The sequence below is a fragment of the Cydia pomonella genome, chromosome 13 (genome assembly GCF_033807575.1).
Source record: "Cydia pomonella isolate Wapato2018A chromosome 13, ilCydPomo1, whole genome shotgun sequence".
Classification (NCBI taxonomy): domain Eukaryota; kingdom Metazoa; phylum Arthropoda; class Insecta; order Lepidoptera; family Tortricidae; genus Cydia; species Cydia pomonella.
Genome location: NC_084715.1, coordinates 4,714,509 through 4,733,903, shown reverse-complemented (window position 1 = coordinate 4,733,903; position 19,395 = coordinate 4,714,509). Strand labels below are relative to the sequence as shown.

General features: G+C 36.4%; 1 protein-coding gene across 1 annotated transcript in view; it reads left to right on the top strand.

The window, feature by feature from the left end:
- The window catches only part of LOC133524011 (uncharacterized), a 348,694-nt gene extending 338,492 nt beyond the window's left edge, over positions 1-10,202 (top strand). Inside the window, exons 3-7 of the mRNA XM_061859777.1 lie at positions 6,015-6,203; positions 7,646-7,833; positions 8,204-8,414; positions 8,748-8,979; positions 9,383-10,202. Of these exons, the coding sequence (XP_061715761.1) occupies positions 6,015-6,203; positions 7,646-7,833; positions 8,204-8,414; positions 8,748-8,979; positions 9,383-9,845 (1,283 nt within the window). The 3' untranslated portion in view covers positions 9,846-10,202. The remainder of the gene's footprint in view (positions 1-6,014; positions 6,204-7,645; positions 7,834-8,203; positions 8,415-8,747; positions 8,980-9,382) is intronic.
- Positions 10,203-19,395: the final 9,193 nt, after the last annotated feature.

The window sequence follows — 19,395 nt, the reverse complement described above, 5'->3', positions numbered from 1 at the left end:
GAACTTATTTACATGTCTACCCACTTTGAGTTTTATGTAAATTATTAAATATTTATTTGTCTTTACGCAAAATATTACAAAGTAAAATGGGTTTCTTTCTAAACAAAGTGTTAAGAGGCTGTCAACACCCAATGTCCTTGAAATTGATGTTACTTAAACAGTTTTTTAAGAAAGCCTATTTGTTTTAGTCAAGTAAGAAAAATATATGTTCATATTAATTATATTACAAAGACCGTGGTTGTACTCGATACATGATTGAATGAAATCGGCTCGATAGAAAGTAATTGCAAAGATTGGTCTTAAAATCACAATTAAACGGTTCTATGTCTTTATTGTTTTGACTTATGGGTCTGCAATTAAAATCACAATTTCAAAACATTTATATCTAAACCGCTAACGAGTAAAATATTACACTAATAATCCACTTTTTTTATTTAAATATTTTACTTATTATTCCCTTGCCCAGGCCCAGTAACATGCGACAGTGCTATCTCATTTACTCCGATACAAATAGACAGTGTGCGCGCTTTAGGTATTGACAGCCTCTTAATAAAATAACCAGATTGACTTAGTTTCAACATAGTTTCAACCACATGCATGTGACTGTGAGCACGAATACAATTAAGCTAACGTTATTGAATTCACATTTTAAATTGAGAACGAACGTTCACTTGAATGAGCCAATCAGCGACGTCCGATTTTCAACGCTTGTTTAGAGTTTTATTATTAGCTGGAATTTTAATTAGAAGTTTAGAAGACCGATCACGTAGAAAAGACGGGAGAAATCCGAATAATGAAACAATTTTAGCTTAAGGATGTGATTTGAGAGAAACGGAATAAATAACACGCTCTGACAGACTAATTAACAGGACAAAGTAAAACGTTTTATGCATATTTTTATAATATTTGTTTGTATAAGTAACGTATATAGAATTAAACATACGGATTTTTCAATTCAAAGGTTGATTACCTTTCTAGATTCGTAACTGACGCGTTGTCGAACGTGTTTTGCGTTATTCAAGATACTTCATATAAGACGATCATAATATAAATTCTTATTTGATGTTTATGTAACTGATTGATTTAAAAAAATTTTTTTTAATAAATTTACTTTTTTTTTAAATTTGTGTAAATGAATTTACCGTAATTTATATTGTAATTTCTTATTATGCCGCGAAGAGGGAGTCGTAAATGCTGTATCTAGAATTGGATTTATACCACTGTAAGCAGTTTAAAAAAGCGGCCAAGTGCGAGTCGGACTCGCGCATGAAGGGTTCCGTACCATTTAAGACGTATTAAAAAAAAATCTACTTGCTAGATCTTGTTCAACATTTTACCACTTTGGACACACATTTTACCACTTTGGAACTGTCTCTCGCGCAAACTATTCAGTTTAGAAAAAAATGATGTTAGGAACCTAAATATCATTTTTGAAGAGCTATCCATAGATACCCCACACGTATGGGTTTGATGAAAAAAATTTTTTTTAATTTATTGACGTATTAAAAAAAAACTATTCACTAGATCTCGTTCAAACCAATTTTCGGTGGAAGTTTGCATGGTAATGTATATCATATATTTTTTTTAGATTTTTCATTCTGTTATTTTAGAAGTTACAGGGGGGGGGACACACATTTTTTCACTTTGGAAGTGTCTCTCGCGCAAACTATTCAGTTTAGAAAAAAATTATATTAGAAACCTAAATATCATTTTTGAAGACCTATCCATAGATACCCCACACGTATGGGTTTGATGAAAAAAATTTTTTTTTTAAATTTTTATGACGTATTAAAAAAAAACTACTTACTAGATCTCGTTCGAACCAATTTTCGGTGGAAGTTTGCATGGCAATGTATATCATATATTTTTTTTAGATTTTTCATTCTGTTATTTTAGAAGTTACAGGGGGGGGGACACACATTTTTTCACTTTGGAAGTGTCTCTCGCGCAAACTATTCAGTTTAGAAAAAAATGATATTAGAAACCTAAATATCATTTTTGAAGACCTATCCATAGATACCCCACACGTATGGGTTTGATGAAAAAAAATTTTTTTTTTAATTTTTATGACGTATTAAAAAAAAACTACTTACTAGATCTCGTTCGAACCAATTTTCGGTGGAAGTTTGCATGGCAATGTATATCATATATTTTTTTTAGATTTTTCATTCTGTTATTTTAGAAGTTACGGGGGGGGGGACACACTTTTTACCACTTTGGAAGTGTCTCTCGCGCAAACTTTTCAGTTTAGAAAAAAATGATATTAGAAACCTCAATATCATTTTTAAAGACCTATCCATAGATACCCCACACGTATGAGTTTGATGAAAAAAGATTTTTTGAGTTTCAGTTCTAAGTATGGGGAACCCCCAAAATTTATTGTTTTTTTTCTATTTTTGTGTGAACATCATAATGCGGTTCATAGAATACATCTACTTACCAAGTTTGAACAGTATAGCTTTTATAGTTTCGGAAAAAAGTGGCTGTGACAGAATCGGACAGACAGACGGACATGACGAATCTATAAGGGTTCCGTTTTTTGCCATTTGGCTACGGAACCCTAAAAATTAGACCTCATGAAAATATGATGAGAAAGACAAAGAAACATAAACGTGGTTATATTTTATAAGTAAGTATTTTAATACATAAATTGCTTAAATCTATTTTAAACCATATTAGCAATAAGTAATTTCATTGGAGACTATACGTCTCTGTAATATTGTTTAATATTCTTGACTTGGTACCTACATACTAGTTATACTAGTTATGTAGGTATTCTGTAGCATTAGTTTATGAGACTGCTAGCTTAACAGTCCAGACGCGATTTATTTATTAAGTATAAATTTTATTTGGACATTTGGTGAGACTTTACACCTCCAAATCCTATTAGTATTAGTACTCTGACATTGGGGACCTTTTATATCTCCAGATTTAATGTATTTCTAACCATAGAGACTATACATCTCTATTGTATTATAGTAATTATTTATTTTAAGATTATTATAATGTAATGTTATACCTAGGTATTGGCTGTTGTATTTATAAATGTTGATATGTATTTTTCATGTCACTATAATGATGTTACTATAATGTTGTATTGACTTGTAAAAGAGCCCTTGAGGCCTACTTGCAGATTTTTTTTTTGAATTATTTGAATTATAATGCCTATTCCCGAAAAAAGTATTTCAGTAATTACATTTTAAATGTGGTGGAGGAAATACCGGGGACATATAATTGAGATATAATGTAAACAATATAAGACACACGGCTCGGTTGCTAATAAATTAACAAAGACAAAGGCAACGCAGACAGACAAATACTTGTGCAATATTATTATGTCCAAATAAAAAAAAAGTGTATTGTACAATTCCAAATAAAATTGCCCGCTTGATAAATTACAATCTAGCTTTCATTACAAAAGTTACTCTCAAATTAAAACTAGAAAGTTCAACTTTGATCTAATGAAAGACAGTCACAACAAGGGCGCCTCAACGAAATCTTAAAAGTTAAATAGCTCTTTTAACTTTAGATTAAACTAAACAGGGCCGGTGATTGCGGTGGCCGTTAATTTAAGTGTCGGCCATCGAAGTTATAATGGGCTCTTGTGAACATCTTATCTTATAGAAGGGAAATTCGGTGGCTATTTTTAGGGTTCCTTGGAAAGTTTGGGCACGTTCGTCACCATCTGTCATTAGTTTCGGAAGGACAGTTTCTAACAGAATAAAGGAATAGAGGGTCTGGGACGAAGCATCCGACACTTGGTTTTCTATGACGGGTGATCGCGTGACGCTCTCTGTAGAAAACTGAAGTGTCAGACATACATTGTAGGTAATCTTTGAACTCCAGGTCTGGGGCTACCTATACCTGGTCATCTTTAAGGAAGCCACAGATTTCCAGTGTAGGTTTGGGCCTGATGACTCTGAGCTACTAAAGTATGGTCGCAGAGGTGGCAGCAGGCCATTGCTGGCAGGTAATAATCGCTTGGTGTGTAGACGTTATTGGCCTAGGACGGCAGGCCGCCAAATAAGACCAGAGACTGCAGGCGGCCTGAACACCCTTTAACTTGGGTATATGCTTAAGCTATGTGTACCACATAGTAAAGAATTAAAGAATCTGAAAATAGGATATCTGAAACGAGGAGGCATCGCTAGAATGAGATCTTAAAACCTAGGAATAGTATTATATATTTACTCGTCAATATTATCTTAAGTGACTGTATCTCAAACGAAAGTACAGGTACAAAAGATCCTTACCCGCATTGCCCATTTATTTCCCTAGTAGGTCATGCAAAAAAGTAATAGCTAAACAAAAACAAATACACGAGTTCCCGAAAGTTAAGGATAGGAGAGGCTATTTCACCGGTAGCGAAAATTTTATTTAAAGTTGTGTCTATACATCCACGATGAAGCGCAGATTTGTCAAATCTAATCTTTCGTCACATTACGAATTAAAGCACGCGCATTCATTAATGACACCAACTATACACTGATATATTTTTCAAATTTGGGATTTTTTAATGTAATTTCTACTCAAAATCACGAGCTCTTTTAATCCTACCTCAAAAATTCCATATATTTTTCGATCCTTCCATTTCGTTACCGTCATACAAAGTTTATAAAAAATGGTAACGGATTGGAAAAAGTCTTGGGACACGTTTTTCTACTATACTATACTATTAGAATCGAAATAGCTCGTGATTAGTATAGTATAGTCGAGTTCATTAGTATGTATGAAATTTTTCAACTTATTGCAATGGATTAAGATTTTAATACAACTTTAAATAAAATTGACTTGGTAACATAGTTTTCGCTTATATCCAAATTATGGAGCTTTGTTAAAGTGATGTTTTTAATTACGAGTATCAGGAACAAAAAAGACAAAGTGTTCAGACAAGGACCTGTCACAGGACCCAATTTTCAGAAAATTTCCAACAGCAATTTAAACTTGAACGAAGCTAAGCAGACACCGAAGGGGTTTCACGGGTTATTAAGTGGGATTGTAATTTTTCACGTCCCCGGTATCTCGTGACCCAGTTGGGTGTCAATTTGAGATGATGTCAAAAATAAGGTTTCCCGTTTAATTGGAATAAATAATCATTACGAATAAGTATTAGAATATTATTTAAGGAAATGGAAATGTATTTTTTGTGCAAATAAAGAATATACTGTTTCTAATCTATACTCAGGCCTATTTTGTCTAGATTTTTAGAAAAGTTGTGTCGAGAAAATCGACTTTTAACGACAAAAACACCTATCGTCTTTTTTATTATTGTCTTTTTTGACGACCGGTCTAGCCTAGTGGGTAGTGACCCTGCCTATGAAGCCGATGGTCCCGGGTTCAAATCCTGGTAAGGGCATTTATTTGTGTGATGAGCACGGATATTTGTTCCTGAGTCATGGGTGTTTTCTATATATTTAAGTATTTATAAATATTTATATATTATATATATCGTTGTCTAAGCACCCTCAACAGAAGCCTTATTGAGCTTACTGTGGGACGTAGTGAATTTGTGTAAGAATGTCCGATTATATTTATTTATTCACAAATTATTGTTTACACTGCCTTTTGTCTTTTTATTTGAATACAGTAAATAATATTGTATTTAACTACCTATCTTCCTATTGCCAGCAACTAACAAGCTTTTAATGCGACATAATTCCCAAGAGTCCTTCAGCCGGATTTCGTGAGAATTTCTATTATTCAATTTGCCAATTTTCTAGATGAAAACTTTACTGATCTCAACAATGTTTAATATAACGACACGTACGTAAGATAATAAAGAAATGAGCATATTGAGAACTTCTTCACCAGGAATTTACGAAAATAACTTCTCAATTTTGGATAGTTTCTAATCGGCACATAACTAATCCTTATTTCTATGGTAACAAAGGTGTCTTACGATATATTTGGCCACTTTGCCCGTCACTATCTATTTGATTTTGACTGAAATATACTACATCAGTTTTCTTGACGTCTATTCGCTTCATACCTTAATGCTATCCCTTTCCTTCCAGAGCGCCTCAACGTCCTCTACGAGCGCAACTGGACCCGCCTGGTCCACGAGCAGCTCCGCAAGTTCGAGTCATCTATCGTGGCGGCAGCACGGCAGGCGCCCGATGTGCAACCTCAGGAGCTGGCGCTGGACTCCAAGTGGACATTCTCTGGCGCTCTAATATACTGCATCACATTGATTACAACTATAGGTAGGTACCTTGTTGATACCTTGCTTCAGGAGCTTGGAACGAGAACCTGGTTTAATGCTCCTCCTAAATACAGGCTCTAAAAGGCCGTTTACTTGCCTAAGAACCGGTGTGTATAAAGAAAGGGTTACAATCTTTAGACATAAGGATAGGGCTAGAAAGAAGAAGGCAATAACACTTATAGTTTATCCATATCCGTCTCTGAAGCCAGCTTGTTACGTGCAGCTTCCAAAGTTCGAGTATTCCATCGTGGCGGCAGTACGGCAAGCACCCAATGTACAGCCTCAGTAGCTCGTGCTGGATTCCTATATTGCATCACATTGATTACCATTATATGTTAGTTATGATCTTGATACCCTGCTTCAAGTAAGGAGTAAGGACTGAATGCTCCTGTTAATTGCAGGCCTTAAAAGATGGCCCACTCGTCAAAGAACCTGTACGTATAAAGAAAGAGTTACAAAAGAAGAAGTCAGTAACACTTATAGTTTGTTCATGTCCGTGTCTGGAGTCGACAGCCTCAGGAGCACTCGCTCGATTCCAAGTGGGCGGTCTTTAGCGCATTCATATACTGCATCACATTGATTACTACTCACAGGTTAGTCATCATCTTGATATCTTGCCTCAAGAGTTGGGATTAAGCAACAATCTGACGGAATGCTCCTCCCAAATGTAAGCTCTAAAAGGCGATCCATTTGTGTTTGTTTTTGTTCGATGTGTTTTGAAAAGAGAAATTAATATTAAAATACTTATTTATAACAGGTTTCAGTTTGCTGAATTCATTACTAAGCTAGTCAACAACACTAAACATCAATCAAAATAATTTGACAAAGCAATAAAGCTTTTAAGTTTGCTGGCCTAAAATTATTGTCGCAAGTATCGTAGAAGAAACTTGCTCAATAAATCACTGTCTCATAAATATTGTGACAACAGAATAAGCTAGATATAGAAGCAAACTTATCAACAATTCAGAATAATATTGAATTCATATTAAATTATATGCTTTGAAAAGAACTGTACAGTTTAGCTTCAAGTTTTAACCATAGTTATTAGTAATAATACTAATATTAGTTTTGTGAAATTAAAACTGTGTAGCAGCGACCCTTGAAGGCACTTAGGCACAAGGAGTATCGGCCAGAAATAATATCTATTGGCTTAAAAACCAGCGGATATGGTTTAAAAAGAGGAAATCGTAGTAAAATGCTGTGATAAATGAACCAACCTGTGTTACAGGATGGGAACTAAATTAGAGAGGAAAGTAGGACAAGATATTTAGGGGCGTTTAAAACTTGAAGCTAAACTGTACAGTTCTTTTCAAACCCTCGTATTTGCTACAACTGTACAGAAATTGCACCTTACCGGGAAAATAGACAATGAAAGCTTTAGCCAAAAAATGGAACACTGAGTAAAATAGAAAAAAAATGCATAACTTTCTGCGCTTATTGCAGGTTATGGCAATGTATCACCCCGCACTGCGGCTGGTAGGGCAGCAACCGTGGCGTACGCGGCTGCTGGTGTACCGTTGACGCTGGCGTGCTTGGCGGGCTTGGGCGCGTCACTGGCACGGCTGGCAAGAGCTGGATGGCTAAGTGCCACTAAGAAGAAGGTGCCGAATACGTGGAGAAAAGAAGGAGAGGTGAGGTTAACATGCAGACGACTAGTGTAACAATACGTACTTGAATAAATACTAAAATAAATAAAGCCTCTGTAATTATATTACCTACATAAATAACGTCTAGCTATCTTCTATACTTTTTGAACCGTTTGAAAACCTTGCTGACTTTGACTCCATAATATTTTCTAGGCATTCCTATATAATGTCACAAGCTGTCTTTTAAGGCCGCACTTTGGACGTATGCGACTGGCGGCGCTGCAAGCGGCAAATCAAGGGCGTTCACGCATGTTGTAGCTGAGCGCAGTGTATGAATCGACTTGATTTGGCGCTCGCAGCGCCGCGAATCGCGTGCGTCCAGTCCGCAATCTGACAGCTATTAAATTATTCTCAGATGGAGAACCACTTCCAACTTCATGAACAGCAACGCTTACTACCGCAACCTGCCGAGAACAACCAGTACACATCGTTCCCCCCTCGGCGGCCTGGAACCGTCCGGGCCAAAGCTGGAGAGAGAGGACAGTATTCCCAGGTGTTCGAGAGAGCACCGCCCAGCCCTAAGTCTGCCACGCTGGGTCGCGTCAAGCGCAGTGCCTTGGCTGATGGTGAGTACCTGTATACACCTCTTGTATGCATGCATGGTGAATGTCTGGAAAAATTTATATTTAGTGGAAACAGGTGGCTTTCAACTAGATGTTCCGAAGGATAGAAGGCCTTAATTCTTTTAAGTTTTGCCTAGTTGTAGGAGATGAGATGGACAGAACCCAAATCCAATTGATGATCACGATCGTCAGTCATTATGGAATCTATAGTTATTCCCGAAAAGAAAAAGGCAGAGATAATTATTGATTGAACTTAATATTATTGGAATTCTCAGGAATACGTTTTATCATTAAGACATTCCTAAAGCATCTAACAGACTAATTATCTTTCTACAGAACCTCACACATCATCAGCCCTACAAACCCAAACGCTAGACCGCAAACGGACTATGGGGAACATGAAGTGCCTGGCCACAGTCCACGGGCACAGTCCAGGGCGAGGCCGAGGTCGGACTATCCAGAGGCCGAGAGGGGCCGTCATTGAACAGCTGATAGCTGAGGAGTGTGGGGAGCTACCGATGAATAGGAGCCAGGAGGATTTGGAGGACTCGGAAGATCCTGATGAATCGTGAGTATTATTTCTTCAAAAATTCATCAGTGTTATATTACAAATTCTGAGTAGGAACCTCAGATGATATATTTGTAATATGTTGATGAAATTACTATTAGAAAGTGCTTGTTGCTAGGCCTACTTGAATAAAAAAAATTTTTCATCTTGATGGTCGATCGTTCTAAATGGGAAAAGATAAGATAAGATAAATGAAGACATCAATTTGTGTACTCGAGCAGACTCAATCTTATATGACGACAGCAATTTTCTGTTTTGAGCTAACGTTAAGATTATTTTTCCTCAAATATTGTCTTCAGTTCTATTCACTAAATACTTTCTGACACTATTTTTCTTCGATACGCTATGAGTTTTTTTTTTATTTAAGTGTCCTACTACAACTCCATATTATTTCTATTTTCAGAATATGCCCCCACGACACCCCATCACGAGTGCCTTTGATCTGGAAGGACGATAAATCCAAAAGCTGTGCCGTCCCAAGTAGCAGCGCCAGCGTTCAGCACATCAACAACGGGATCGAGCACTGCCACGTCCCCGTCAGCATCGTGCTGTTCCTCCTTCTAGCATACATCTGTGTAGGAGCTGCCATCTTCTCCGCTTGGGAAAACTGGAGCTTCCTCGACGCTGCTTACTTCTGCTTTATAGCTTTAGCCACCATCGGCTTCGGAGACTTCGTCCCAACAAGTTTCCTAACAGCCAAGCACACAACAGAAAATTCTAAAAGCGAATACATACAGATGATCGCTTGTTGTGCGTACTTAGTTTTTGGACTCATACTTATAGCGATGTCTTTTAGTCTTCTTCAAGATGAAGTTGTAGCTCGGTGTTCACAAATAGCAAACAGTCTAGGTCTGTCGAGACAATGACAGTACGAGAAGAGCGATTGTACCTCTACAGATAACAATCTTAGAATGTTATGATCGTTCATGTGAGGAGGAATTAAGTTAGGGTCCAACTTATATTTACTTTCTTTATTGGATCCGTTTTCTGTACTCTTATCATTGAAACATTGTATGCGTATCTAAATTACTTAGAGTGAAAGGTAAAATATTTTTCTCATATCTGTCTACATGTAACGCTGAAATTATTTAAAAATTTGAAACTTTTTACGGAATTTGTACTCAAAAAAGTGGAAATGGTGTTGGTGGTGTAAATAATGTAAAAACTATTTATAAAAGCAAGGCTGAAATTGTAATGAAACAATAAAATTGTGTTGAACAGTATTTGTATTTTATTTGATAATTTTATTAAGTGCAGGTGATTAAGAAGGGATAGCGATTGGGTACACCTTTTTGGGATATATCTATATCGAAATACATTGTGTGCTTATGTGTGTAAGATACGTAAAGGTATTTTTGCCTTAGCCTCGATATTCGGATAAACAGAGGCGCGTTGCGTGAAATATTCCCTGATGGGACCGTGAAATATGCGGCAAAGGATTAGAGAAGGGGTTCGGCCACAGTGGATATATTTTGGAACAGCACGTTATTGAACGTTTGCATTGGCAAATGATGTTTATGATATTCGAAAATTTGTTAGGAAAAAAACAATTTTATAGAGATCAAATACACATAAACCTAATAATGATTTGCATCTCAGAAACTGTGCTTAACTTCCGGCATACAACCTTCATTTATCGGCCCATAAAAAGAAAAGAAACACTAAAATGAAAATAACATTCTTAATGATCGCTTAAGTGGCCTAAAACATTTTATTCCAAATTTGTAGCGAAAGTATTTAGCTATGTATAAATTTGAAAATATTAATATAAATTCCCATATGGTAAGTTGCAAATAAGCTTAGAAAATTATGGCGTTATTAATTAACGTCTGTCAAATCTAACAAACCGTTGATAATCATTTGTCCCAGTCCGTCATTTTAACATTTCTGTTTGTTAGCTAGAGACAAATTTTCAAAGTTTATTGACTAAAGGGTCATGATTTTATGGTATCTATCACCAGACAAACCCGCTGACAAAAGCGCGTATGTCTTCATGGCTATATATCTGCCGCTAAGAAAAGGTCGTCAACTACTTGTTAATTTTAGTCTTTGTATTTATGTTTAAAGGACTTTATTTTTCTCGAAAGAAATTTTACATTTCACTTAATAAAAAAATATACTAAAACAAAAGTAAATCAGTGAACATCGCAAGTTATACAAAATAAACAAAACCAATAACAAATTAGACTAAGACGTTTTTGTCACAATTTATTCTCAAATTCTTAACCTACCTAAAAATATTAATTATACTACTACCTACTGTCTTAAATCTCACTGCTAAGACACGATGTCCAACGTGAGCAGTGAATTACAGGCACTGGCCAAAACATGGGTCACCCTTTTACAAGCGATGTTTTACCGATCCTACCCAGGATCGAAATGCAATCCCTCCAGGGTCTTTACTTACAGGACAGGTGCTTGTTAATTGCTTCTACTTATTTTATTTATCTAAAAAGGTTTTCCTTTTTTCAAATAAATGTCCGTAGAATTAACTAGACCATTATTTGTACCTATCGCAAAATGTGAGTAAATAGATAGTATAGCAAATTAGTATAGCATAAATAGATGGTGAGATGTTAGAACAGTTCCTATCAAACGCTGATAAACCGCAAGTATCACCTCAGGTGAGGCTAGGAGCTCCGGGCTCCTCGAACGCGGTTGGCAAAGACAAAAAAGTATCTCAACTACATCGGGCCGAAAATTTACAACCAAGTATCCGAAGATATAAAGACTGCTAGAAGCAATAACTTGTTCGTATCAAAACTGTTTTTCTTTTTTTTTTATACTATGTCGGTGGCAAACGAGCATACGGCTCGCCTGATGATAAGCAGTCTCCGTAACCTATGTACGCTTGAAACTGCAGAGGAGTTACATAGTTACATGCGCGTTGCCGACCCTAAACCCTCCCCCCCCCCACCCCCGTTCAGCTCTGGCAACCTTACTCACCGGCAGGAACACAACACTATGAGTAGGGTCTAGTGTTATTTGGCTGCGGTTTTCTTTAAGGTGGAGGTACTTCCCCAGTTGGGCTTTGCTCTAGATCCTGCACTGCACCAAAAGCGTTGCATTATAGATTCTTAAAATCTTAACGTTATCTCGTACCTCTAGCAGAAAGTACCTCTTGTGTCGAGACCATCATTTGACATAATTAACAGTTCATTCAAGTATCTTTTGGTTAGGCTTCATATAAATAATAATTGAAAAACAATCGGCCAAGTACGAGTCGGGCTCGCACAGGAAGGGTTCCGTACCATTATCTATAAAGACGGTCACCCATCCAAGTGCTGACCCCGCCCGACGTTGCTTAACTTCGGTGATTGGATGAGAACCTCGAGATTGGAAAGAAATATTTATTTTATTCTGTTTTTAGTATTTGTTGTTATAGCGGCAACAGAAATACATAATCTGTAGAAATTTGAACTGGCTAACTATCACAGTTCATGAGATACAGCCTGGTGACAGACGGACGGACGGACAGCGGAGTCTCAGTAATAGGGTCCCGTTTGACCCTTTGGGTACGGAACCCTAAAAAAAGCCTATTACTATATTTTTATCACTAAAATGGTACATTTCTAAATAAATGACTATGCCGAAATTTCAAAACATATTTGCAAACATTTTACGCGACAGCTACTTCATATAATAATTAGTGCTCTCAATACTGGTTTTTTATACAAATACAGTACCAGAACCGGGAATTCTCGGTTTTCTTCTGTTTTTTGCTTCTGTTTTTTTTTTTTAACTTCTTTCAGTATTTACTCATTATCGATGGGTACCCAGATAAGACCTGTTTTAAGAAAACTGCAAAGTAATTTCCCGCTTTCAAAGGCAGCTATACTTAAAACCTGACTTAGTGCATCAAAGTTCAGCACTGTTTATTAATACGTGGCTTAGAACAGCGTCGGAGTTTTAGGCTAAGAGCTAGCCCCGGAAAATGGCACCTATATATGGCAATCAGAGCAACGACCCTCTAGTTAATTTGCTATACTATCTGGGTGCATTGCCGTGCCCGAATAAAAAAAAAGGCGAAGCACTACTACATTTTAAAACCCGTCCCGTTTCGTCCCAAATAACACCAGAGAGTTAAGATTAAGTTGAGAAACATATAAAATACATTAAGTTTCATCAATCTAGCTATAATACTTTAGAATTTAACAACCAAAAAATACGACGATTTGGCCACTCACTCACTCACTGACACAAACCTCTAAGATAGTTCCTGACGTCCTAGAAAGCTAGTCTTAGAAATTATTTTGACGTTATCCTTAATACTAATAGATTCAGGCGTCTGGCATCTGTTCATCGGTGAAGGCCAGATTGATAGGCCAGCAAAACTTTACAGTTAGTATAAAGGAATGCCAAAGTACGAGAAAAGTGCCAAAGTTGTCTTATTTATAGATAGCACTAGTTTCGTTTCTCTCATGGGAGCCATCCATTAATAATTATCATCACACGTTTAGGGAGAGGGAGGAGTCGCAAACTTTCTGACGTCACTTTAACTTCATCAGTAACCGAAATTTTCTTAAAAATTTTTTATTCGCTGTCCAAGTAAATAACAATTTTTTGGAACGATAATCGTTTTTGATAATATATTATATATTAATAATACCTTATTCGATTTGTCGATTTAGTTGAAAACAAAATTGCTAATACTGTGACGTCACACCAGGGGAGAGTAGTTTGCCAAATGTGACAGAATGTGACAAAGAGGAGGGAGGGGTCAAAACAACCTAAAAAAAACTCGGGTGACGTGATTAATGGATGACCATGGGGATGGGGATGGGCAAATATGGATTTGTATACCATTTTTCGGGGCTAGCTCTTAGTCTATTCGCCAAAGGTTGCATTCAAAGTTTTATTAAGTTAGCGTGTCAAAGGCAGGTGGCGATATTTCGGCAAACAGGGGCTAACTAGTTTGAACAACTTACGCGATTGAAACTGGTGTTTAATCTGCGAGTTTGCTGCGAGTTTTAATATATTTGAGAGCTGTTAAGAGACTATCAGGCGTATTCTGATTTTAATAACAGGTTATGGATTAGATCATCATCATCCTCCTAGCGTTTGTCCCGTACTGTGACGGGGTCCGCTTTCCTACTTTTCTCCTTCCACTTCGCTCAATCCTGGACGTCGTTTTCCGCTAACCCACAGGCGTTTAAATCTTTGGCGATGACATTGCGCCAACGCTGCCTTGGTTTGCCCACGTATTTGTTGCCTAAGTATTCTGGCGGCCTTCTTTTGACATGCCCAAACCACCTCAGCCGACTTTTTTGGAGCTTATCGGCGACGTCTCTCACTCCGAGGCTACCACGGATGTGTTCGTTTCGAATTCTATCAATCCTGGAGACGCCTGACATCTAGCTCAGCATCTTCATTTCTGCCACAAATGGATGGCTTGGACATGTCGCTGGGTCACTGGCCATATTTCACTGCCATAAGTAAGGACTGGTCTTATGATGGTCTTGTACATGCCTTTCATTTTTATCGGCATTTTACTACATTATAAGATTCGATCTGGATTAGTTATGAATCTTATCTGTTAGTGTCAAATGTGACATTTTTGGTTGAAGAAATGTCACATTTGACACTGACAGATTCGATCTATATCTAATCCAGATCGAATTCATATTCTATAATTAAACTTAGGGGACTTCCGGTTCGAGCGCCATATTGACAGTCACGCCTCGTGATTAATTTCTTAGTTTTTTGCTCATTGATATTGTTTAAAGTGTAATATCGATAGCTTATGATACAGAAAACGAATGTGGTAGTGTGCAGTGAATAGAGAATTAATCTTGAAACGCGTTTAACCACCATTTTGGAGTCAATGGCCGCCGGCCGATAGTCCACGTGTTCCTTGTAAAGTCCAGCTATCGCTTTACAAGAGGTGATAAAATCACTGTACACTGTCTTGCACTAACCGTACCATTTTAGTCGTATTGAAAGTTCCTAAGACCTTGATACTGGCGAAGTCCCACTGGACTGAAGCCATTATTTTGAAAAAGAAGAAGAATTAAAATGTGTATTACGCCAGTAAGACTTTGTGGAATAAATTGTGTGTGGGTGTCTTACGTTCAGGAAATTACTGAACTCCTACGTAGAAATTTACAAATTTACCGGCGAAAATTGGCAAGTGATCACTTCCCAAGCGATTTTTCCCATAATTTCATTTGGGCCAATTATCAACTAGCGTAACCAACATTTTGCATAATTATTATGCCCAAATGAACTAGGCAATTTAAATTTTGCCAATCTGCGATAAAATGGATTATTTATTATTATTTTACAATTTAATATTATTATTTTATGATGATATAATCAAAAATATATAAACCATAAAAAATAAAATAAATTAGAAACTGTTCCAATTTTTTTTCTGATAAAACGAATTGATACTGTGTTACCTTATATTATAATAATAATAAAATCATTTATTCAGACTGAAGGTCCATACATGGTTAGTAAACATTAACATAACACACCTACAGACCACACACACAGACACAGACTGTCACATAGCGCCATCTAGTGGTGTTAGCGTAACTTCGTTGTTTCTTTTTATTTCTCTTAGTGTTATTTTTTTTTTAGAAATATGAAACATGATTTAATTTAATTAGTTTAGTTACAAATATAAATAGTTGTATTTTAGCATTTTTTTCTGGATACTGTGTCGTTAGGTAATGAAACCTACATGTTTTAAAAGGTAGCACAATTTGACTGACAACACACAGTTCTGGCTGAAAAGAGCACTAAATTTGAAATGTAGGGAAAAAAAGAAGGAGAAGAAAAGACGGCATTGGTTTGTGTCAGAATACTGATTGTTACAAAAATTAAAATAGATATTTATAAAACTCAGCGTGGAAATTTATTGTCGCCATACGAGTATATAGTTCCGGAGATTCAGATTTTGGTTTCTGGGTAAGCAATTCCCACAAAGTGTTTTCATTGCAAAACAGCTTAATCCAAATTCGGAAGACTAAGTAATTTATTCTTTCCAGATTTTAATAGGTCGAGGCAAATGTTGCTTTCCTTTGCCAAGTTGCTGAGGAAAGAGGAGCGTGCCCTTGAGCGTGGCAGGCTGATGTAAGAGACGGGTCTTCTCTTCATCCGGTTCGGGACGCCTTCACGGCCATTGTTACGAGTTCCAACCCAAATGCTAATTTTGACTGCAGCAGACTTTTTCTGTCGTCTGTCTTGTTCGTCAGGCGGAATGCAGAGGAGTTAATTCGGAGGAATAAACATCGTCTGTGGTAGCAGGTATGTGTTGGCCCTTTGAAAACCTTTGAAAACCTTAGGAAATCCTTTGGAAATCCTTTGGAAACCCTTAGGTAGCCCTTAAGAAGCTCATAGTTTACTTGTAGAACAAGTTTTGTCATTGTCATAGATCGGTAACCTTTTGCTTTTGTCACATTTATAATGAATAATTTTAATATCATAATCAAGGTTTACTGAGGTCTGATGGACAGTGTTGCTTGCCAAATTTAATGCTTAGGTGTAACTTTTCATATAATAATTACCAGAATAAAATTTAATTAAACAACTAGTTTGTTGGTGATTTATCCTATAGTGTAAGAATACAGATATGAATGAACCAACAGCTCTACCGTTAGCAGTCTGAGCTAGAAGTTGAATTTTTTTTAGGGTATGTAGGAGTTTTGAAAGAAGAAATAAAACAACTATCAAGTGAACTCTTGTGTTTTCTTTCCTTTTGTACATCCCTAGGTATTATGTAATCAGCCGGGTACATTTCATAGATTTACAGGTTACAAGACCCATTGTAACACATGTATATGCAATGAACGATACGATATGATAAAATCTTATTATAACTAGGTAATGTTAGTACAACATAAAAAGAGACATAACTAAAACTAAAAATTAGACAGTGACTGCATGCAGGCTCTGCCAATTTGAACAGGGGCTATTTTCGAGCTCCATAAATACTCTCAGAATGCTGTTGGGGCTGCCGCGCAGGCGACCCATCTGTGAGGTGCACGCACCTCTTGCGCATTATCACCGCAAAGCTGTCAATTGGCTACTTGACAGTTTTTTGTAAATAATGTCAAACGTTATTGATTTTCCTGAGGATCATAATATATGTCTATATAGGACTCATGGAATTTAAGCAACACAAAGGTCAGAAATGAGAGTTAAAGTCTGACGCTCGCACTCGACGATTGAAACGCCTCTAACAAAATGATAACATGATGTGACGTCACATTATAATGTATGGAAGATCAAGGAAATTGCCATTTTGACCCTGAAGTATTGCGTTTATGTGTATAGTTGTCATACAATTTATTTTCTAATAAAATGTATGGAATCGAATGGTACCATTTTTTTTCTATTTTTGAAGGACAAAAAAATTTTTTTTTGAGACTTTGGAGCCTTGCATTTTTTTATAATCTAAGTTTTTTTTTTTAAATTCCACTTTCCATTTAACTAAATTTTGTTATAATATTCAACATGTGTCAAGTACCCAATTCGTGCCTCCGCAAACGTACGTTTAGGCCAGAGCAAAAGGCCACTACAAAATGGCGGCAACCCCATCAACACCCGGAACGCGTTATTGTATTGAACTCATAGGCCGTTGTATGCTTTCTGCGTGTAGGTGGTCCACAGGCCGTATGTGTTATATTATCTTTGCACAGTTTTAGCGAGTAACTCATTGCGGAAGTCATCATATAATAACTGAATTTAAATCCTACTTTATTGAATACGATTTTTAATGTTACCTTATCGTTATTTTAAAGAGCCGGCTAAAGGAAAAGCGGGGAAAAGAAAAAAATTATTAAGGGCGAATGCTATGAAAAAATTGACAGCGATTTGGAGCATTTTTTTTATTTTTAGTTTAAGTACTAAAAAGTTAGTAAGAGTCAGTAAGTTTTATTATGTTTGCTTATTTCTTTGTTTTTATAATATATATGTTTAACTTTGAAAAATTCACACGGAACTTAGATTATATTTGCACGGACAGACTTCAGCCAAAACCTTTAAAAGTTATATTGACTTGAAATAATCCACGAAAAAATTTCGAATTTTCATTTATTTTATATTGCATATCGTTACCCTGCATAACACCGCAGTAAAACTTTAATATAAAATAACTAACTAAAATATAGTGATATAGTTGAGGAACCTGACAAAACAAAATTTTAAACAGAAGTATTTTAGAGTAATATCAGGCCATTTTTTCCATCGCAAATCTCGGTAGGCGTGCCATATCTTTTATCCCCTACGAACTTCCTGGGGTTATGCCCCCTTTCAAACAATTATGATTATTCCTACAAACAAAATATAAACTGATCCGCTCACCAAAGAGTTTTCCAATTCCGCAACAGAAAAGTCTTTGTTACGACCCCGAACCAAAAGGGTAGTATTACTAATAGTAATCTCCAATTTAGGTCAAAATGAGTATTGGAGCGCACATTTGTTGGACGGATCACAATGGGCCCAATCCTGGCCCCTGATTGATCCGTGTATTTCCTAATCCCGACCGATCCCACCTCAATAACAACGTCATTTTGATACTACAAATGTACCTATAGAATACAACAAAGGTCTTGGAAAACGTGTTTCCTTGCGCGGCATTGAAAAAACACAAGCAACTTAAGGCACCCTCAAAACCTACGTTTAAGGCCTGTGTAGACCAAATAAAATAAATAAATAAATATTATAGGGACATTCTTACACAAATATAAATACTTAAATTGAAGTCATTTTGTTGCAAATGTTTTAATCGCCACTCGTTGCAAATTTCCTACTTTTCGCACGTGTATCGTAAGGTACTAGCTATTAAGAACCTTTGCCGTAACAAAAGTCTTTAGTAGGAAAAAATGAGGAAATCAAAAAAGATTCGAAAAATTCATGGTTTTTCAAGTATTTGACAATGGCCTTTATATATGATGTTTATTTAGTCACCTGCAATAATTTACGGGGTGAATAAATATGTCAACCAACCCCGAAATCGCGAAAAAAATAATTTACTCTCCCATTCAAAAAGTCAAGGTCAGACAGCCAAAATGTATGAAATAGAATATTTTGTTAGCGATTTGGTCCCAAGTTGCTCAGTATGACCTATATATTCACCTCGTAAATTATTGCAGGTGACTAAATATACATCCTGTACATCATAAGCTTTGAATTATGTTTAACTTATTATGCTTTTGTATCTTTCATTAGGACACACACTATTTTTAATACAAAATAAAAATTCAGTACCTACTATTTAAATCAATACATCGCGACTTTATTTCATCGTATCAACCAGAGCTACTGAGAATATTTACTTAGTCAAACCCTACGTGAATCGACGACGGCGAAGTGCAGCATAAAAAAACAGGGGACCCAATAAAATAAAACAAGGTCATTGAATAAACTCTACAACCTTAACTAACTAGGGAACAAACGGCACAGTTG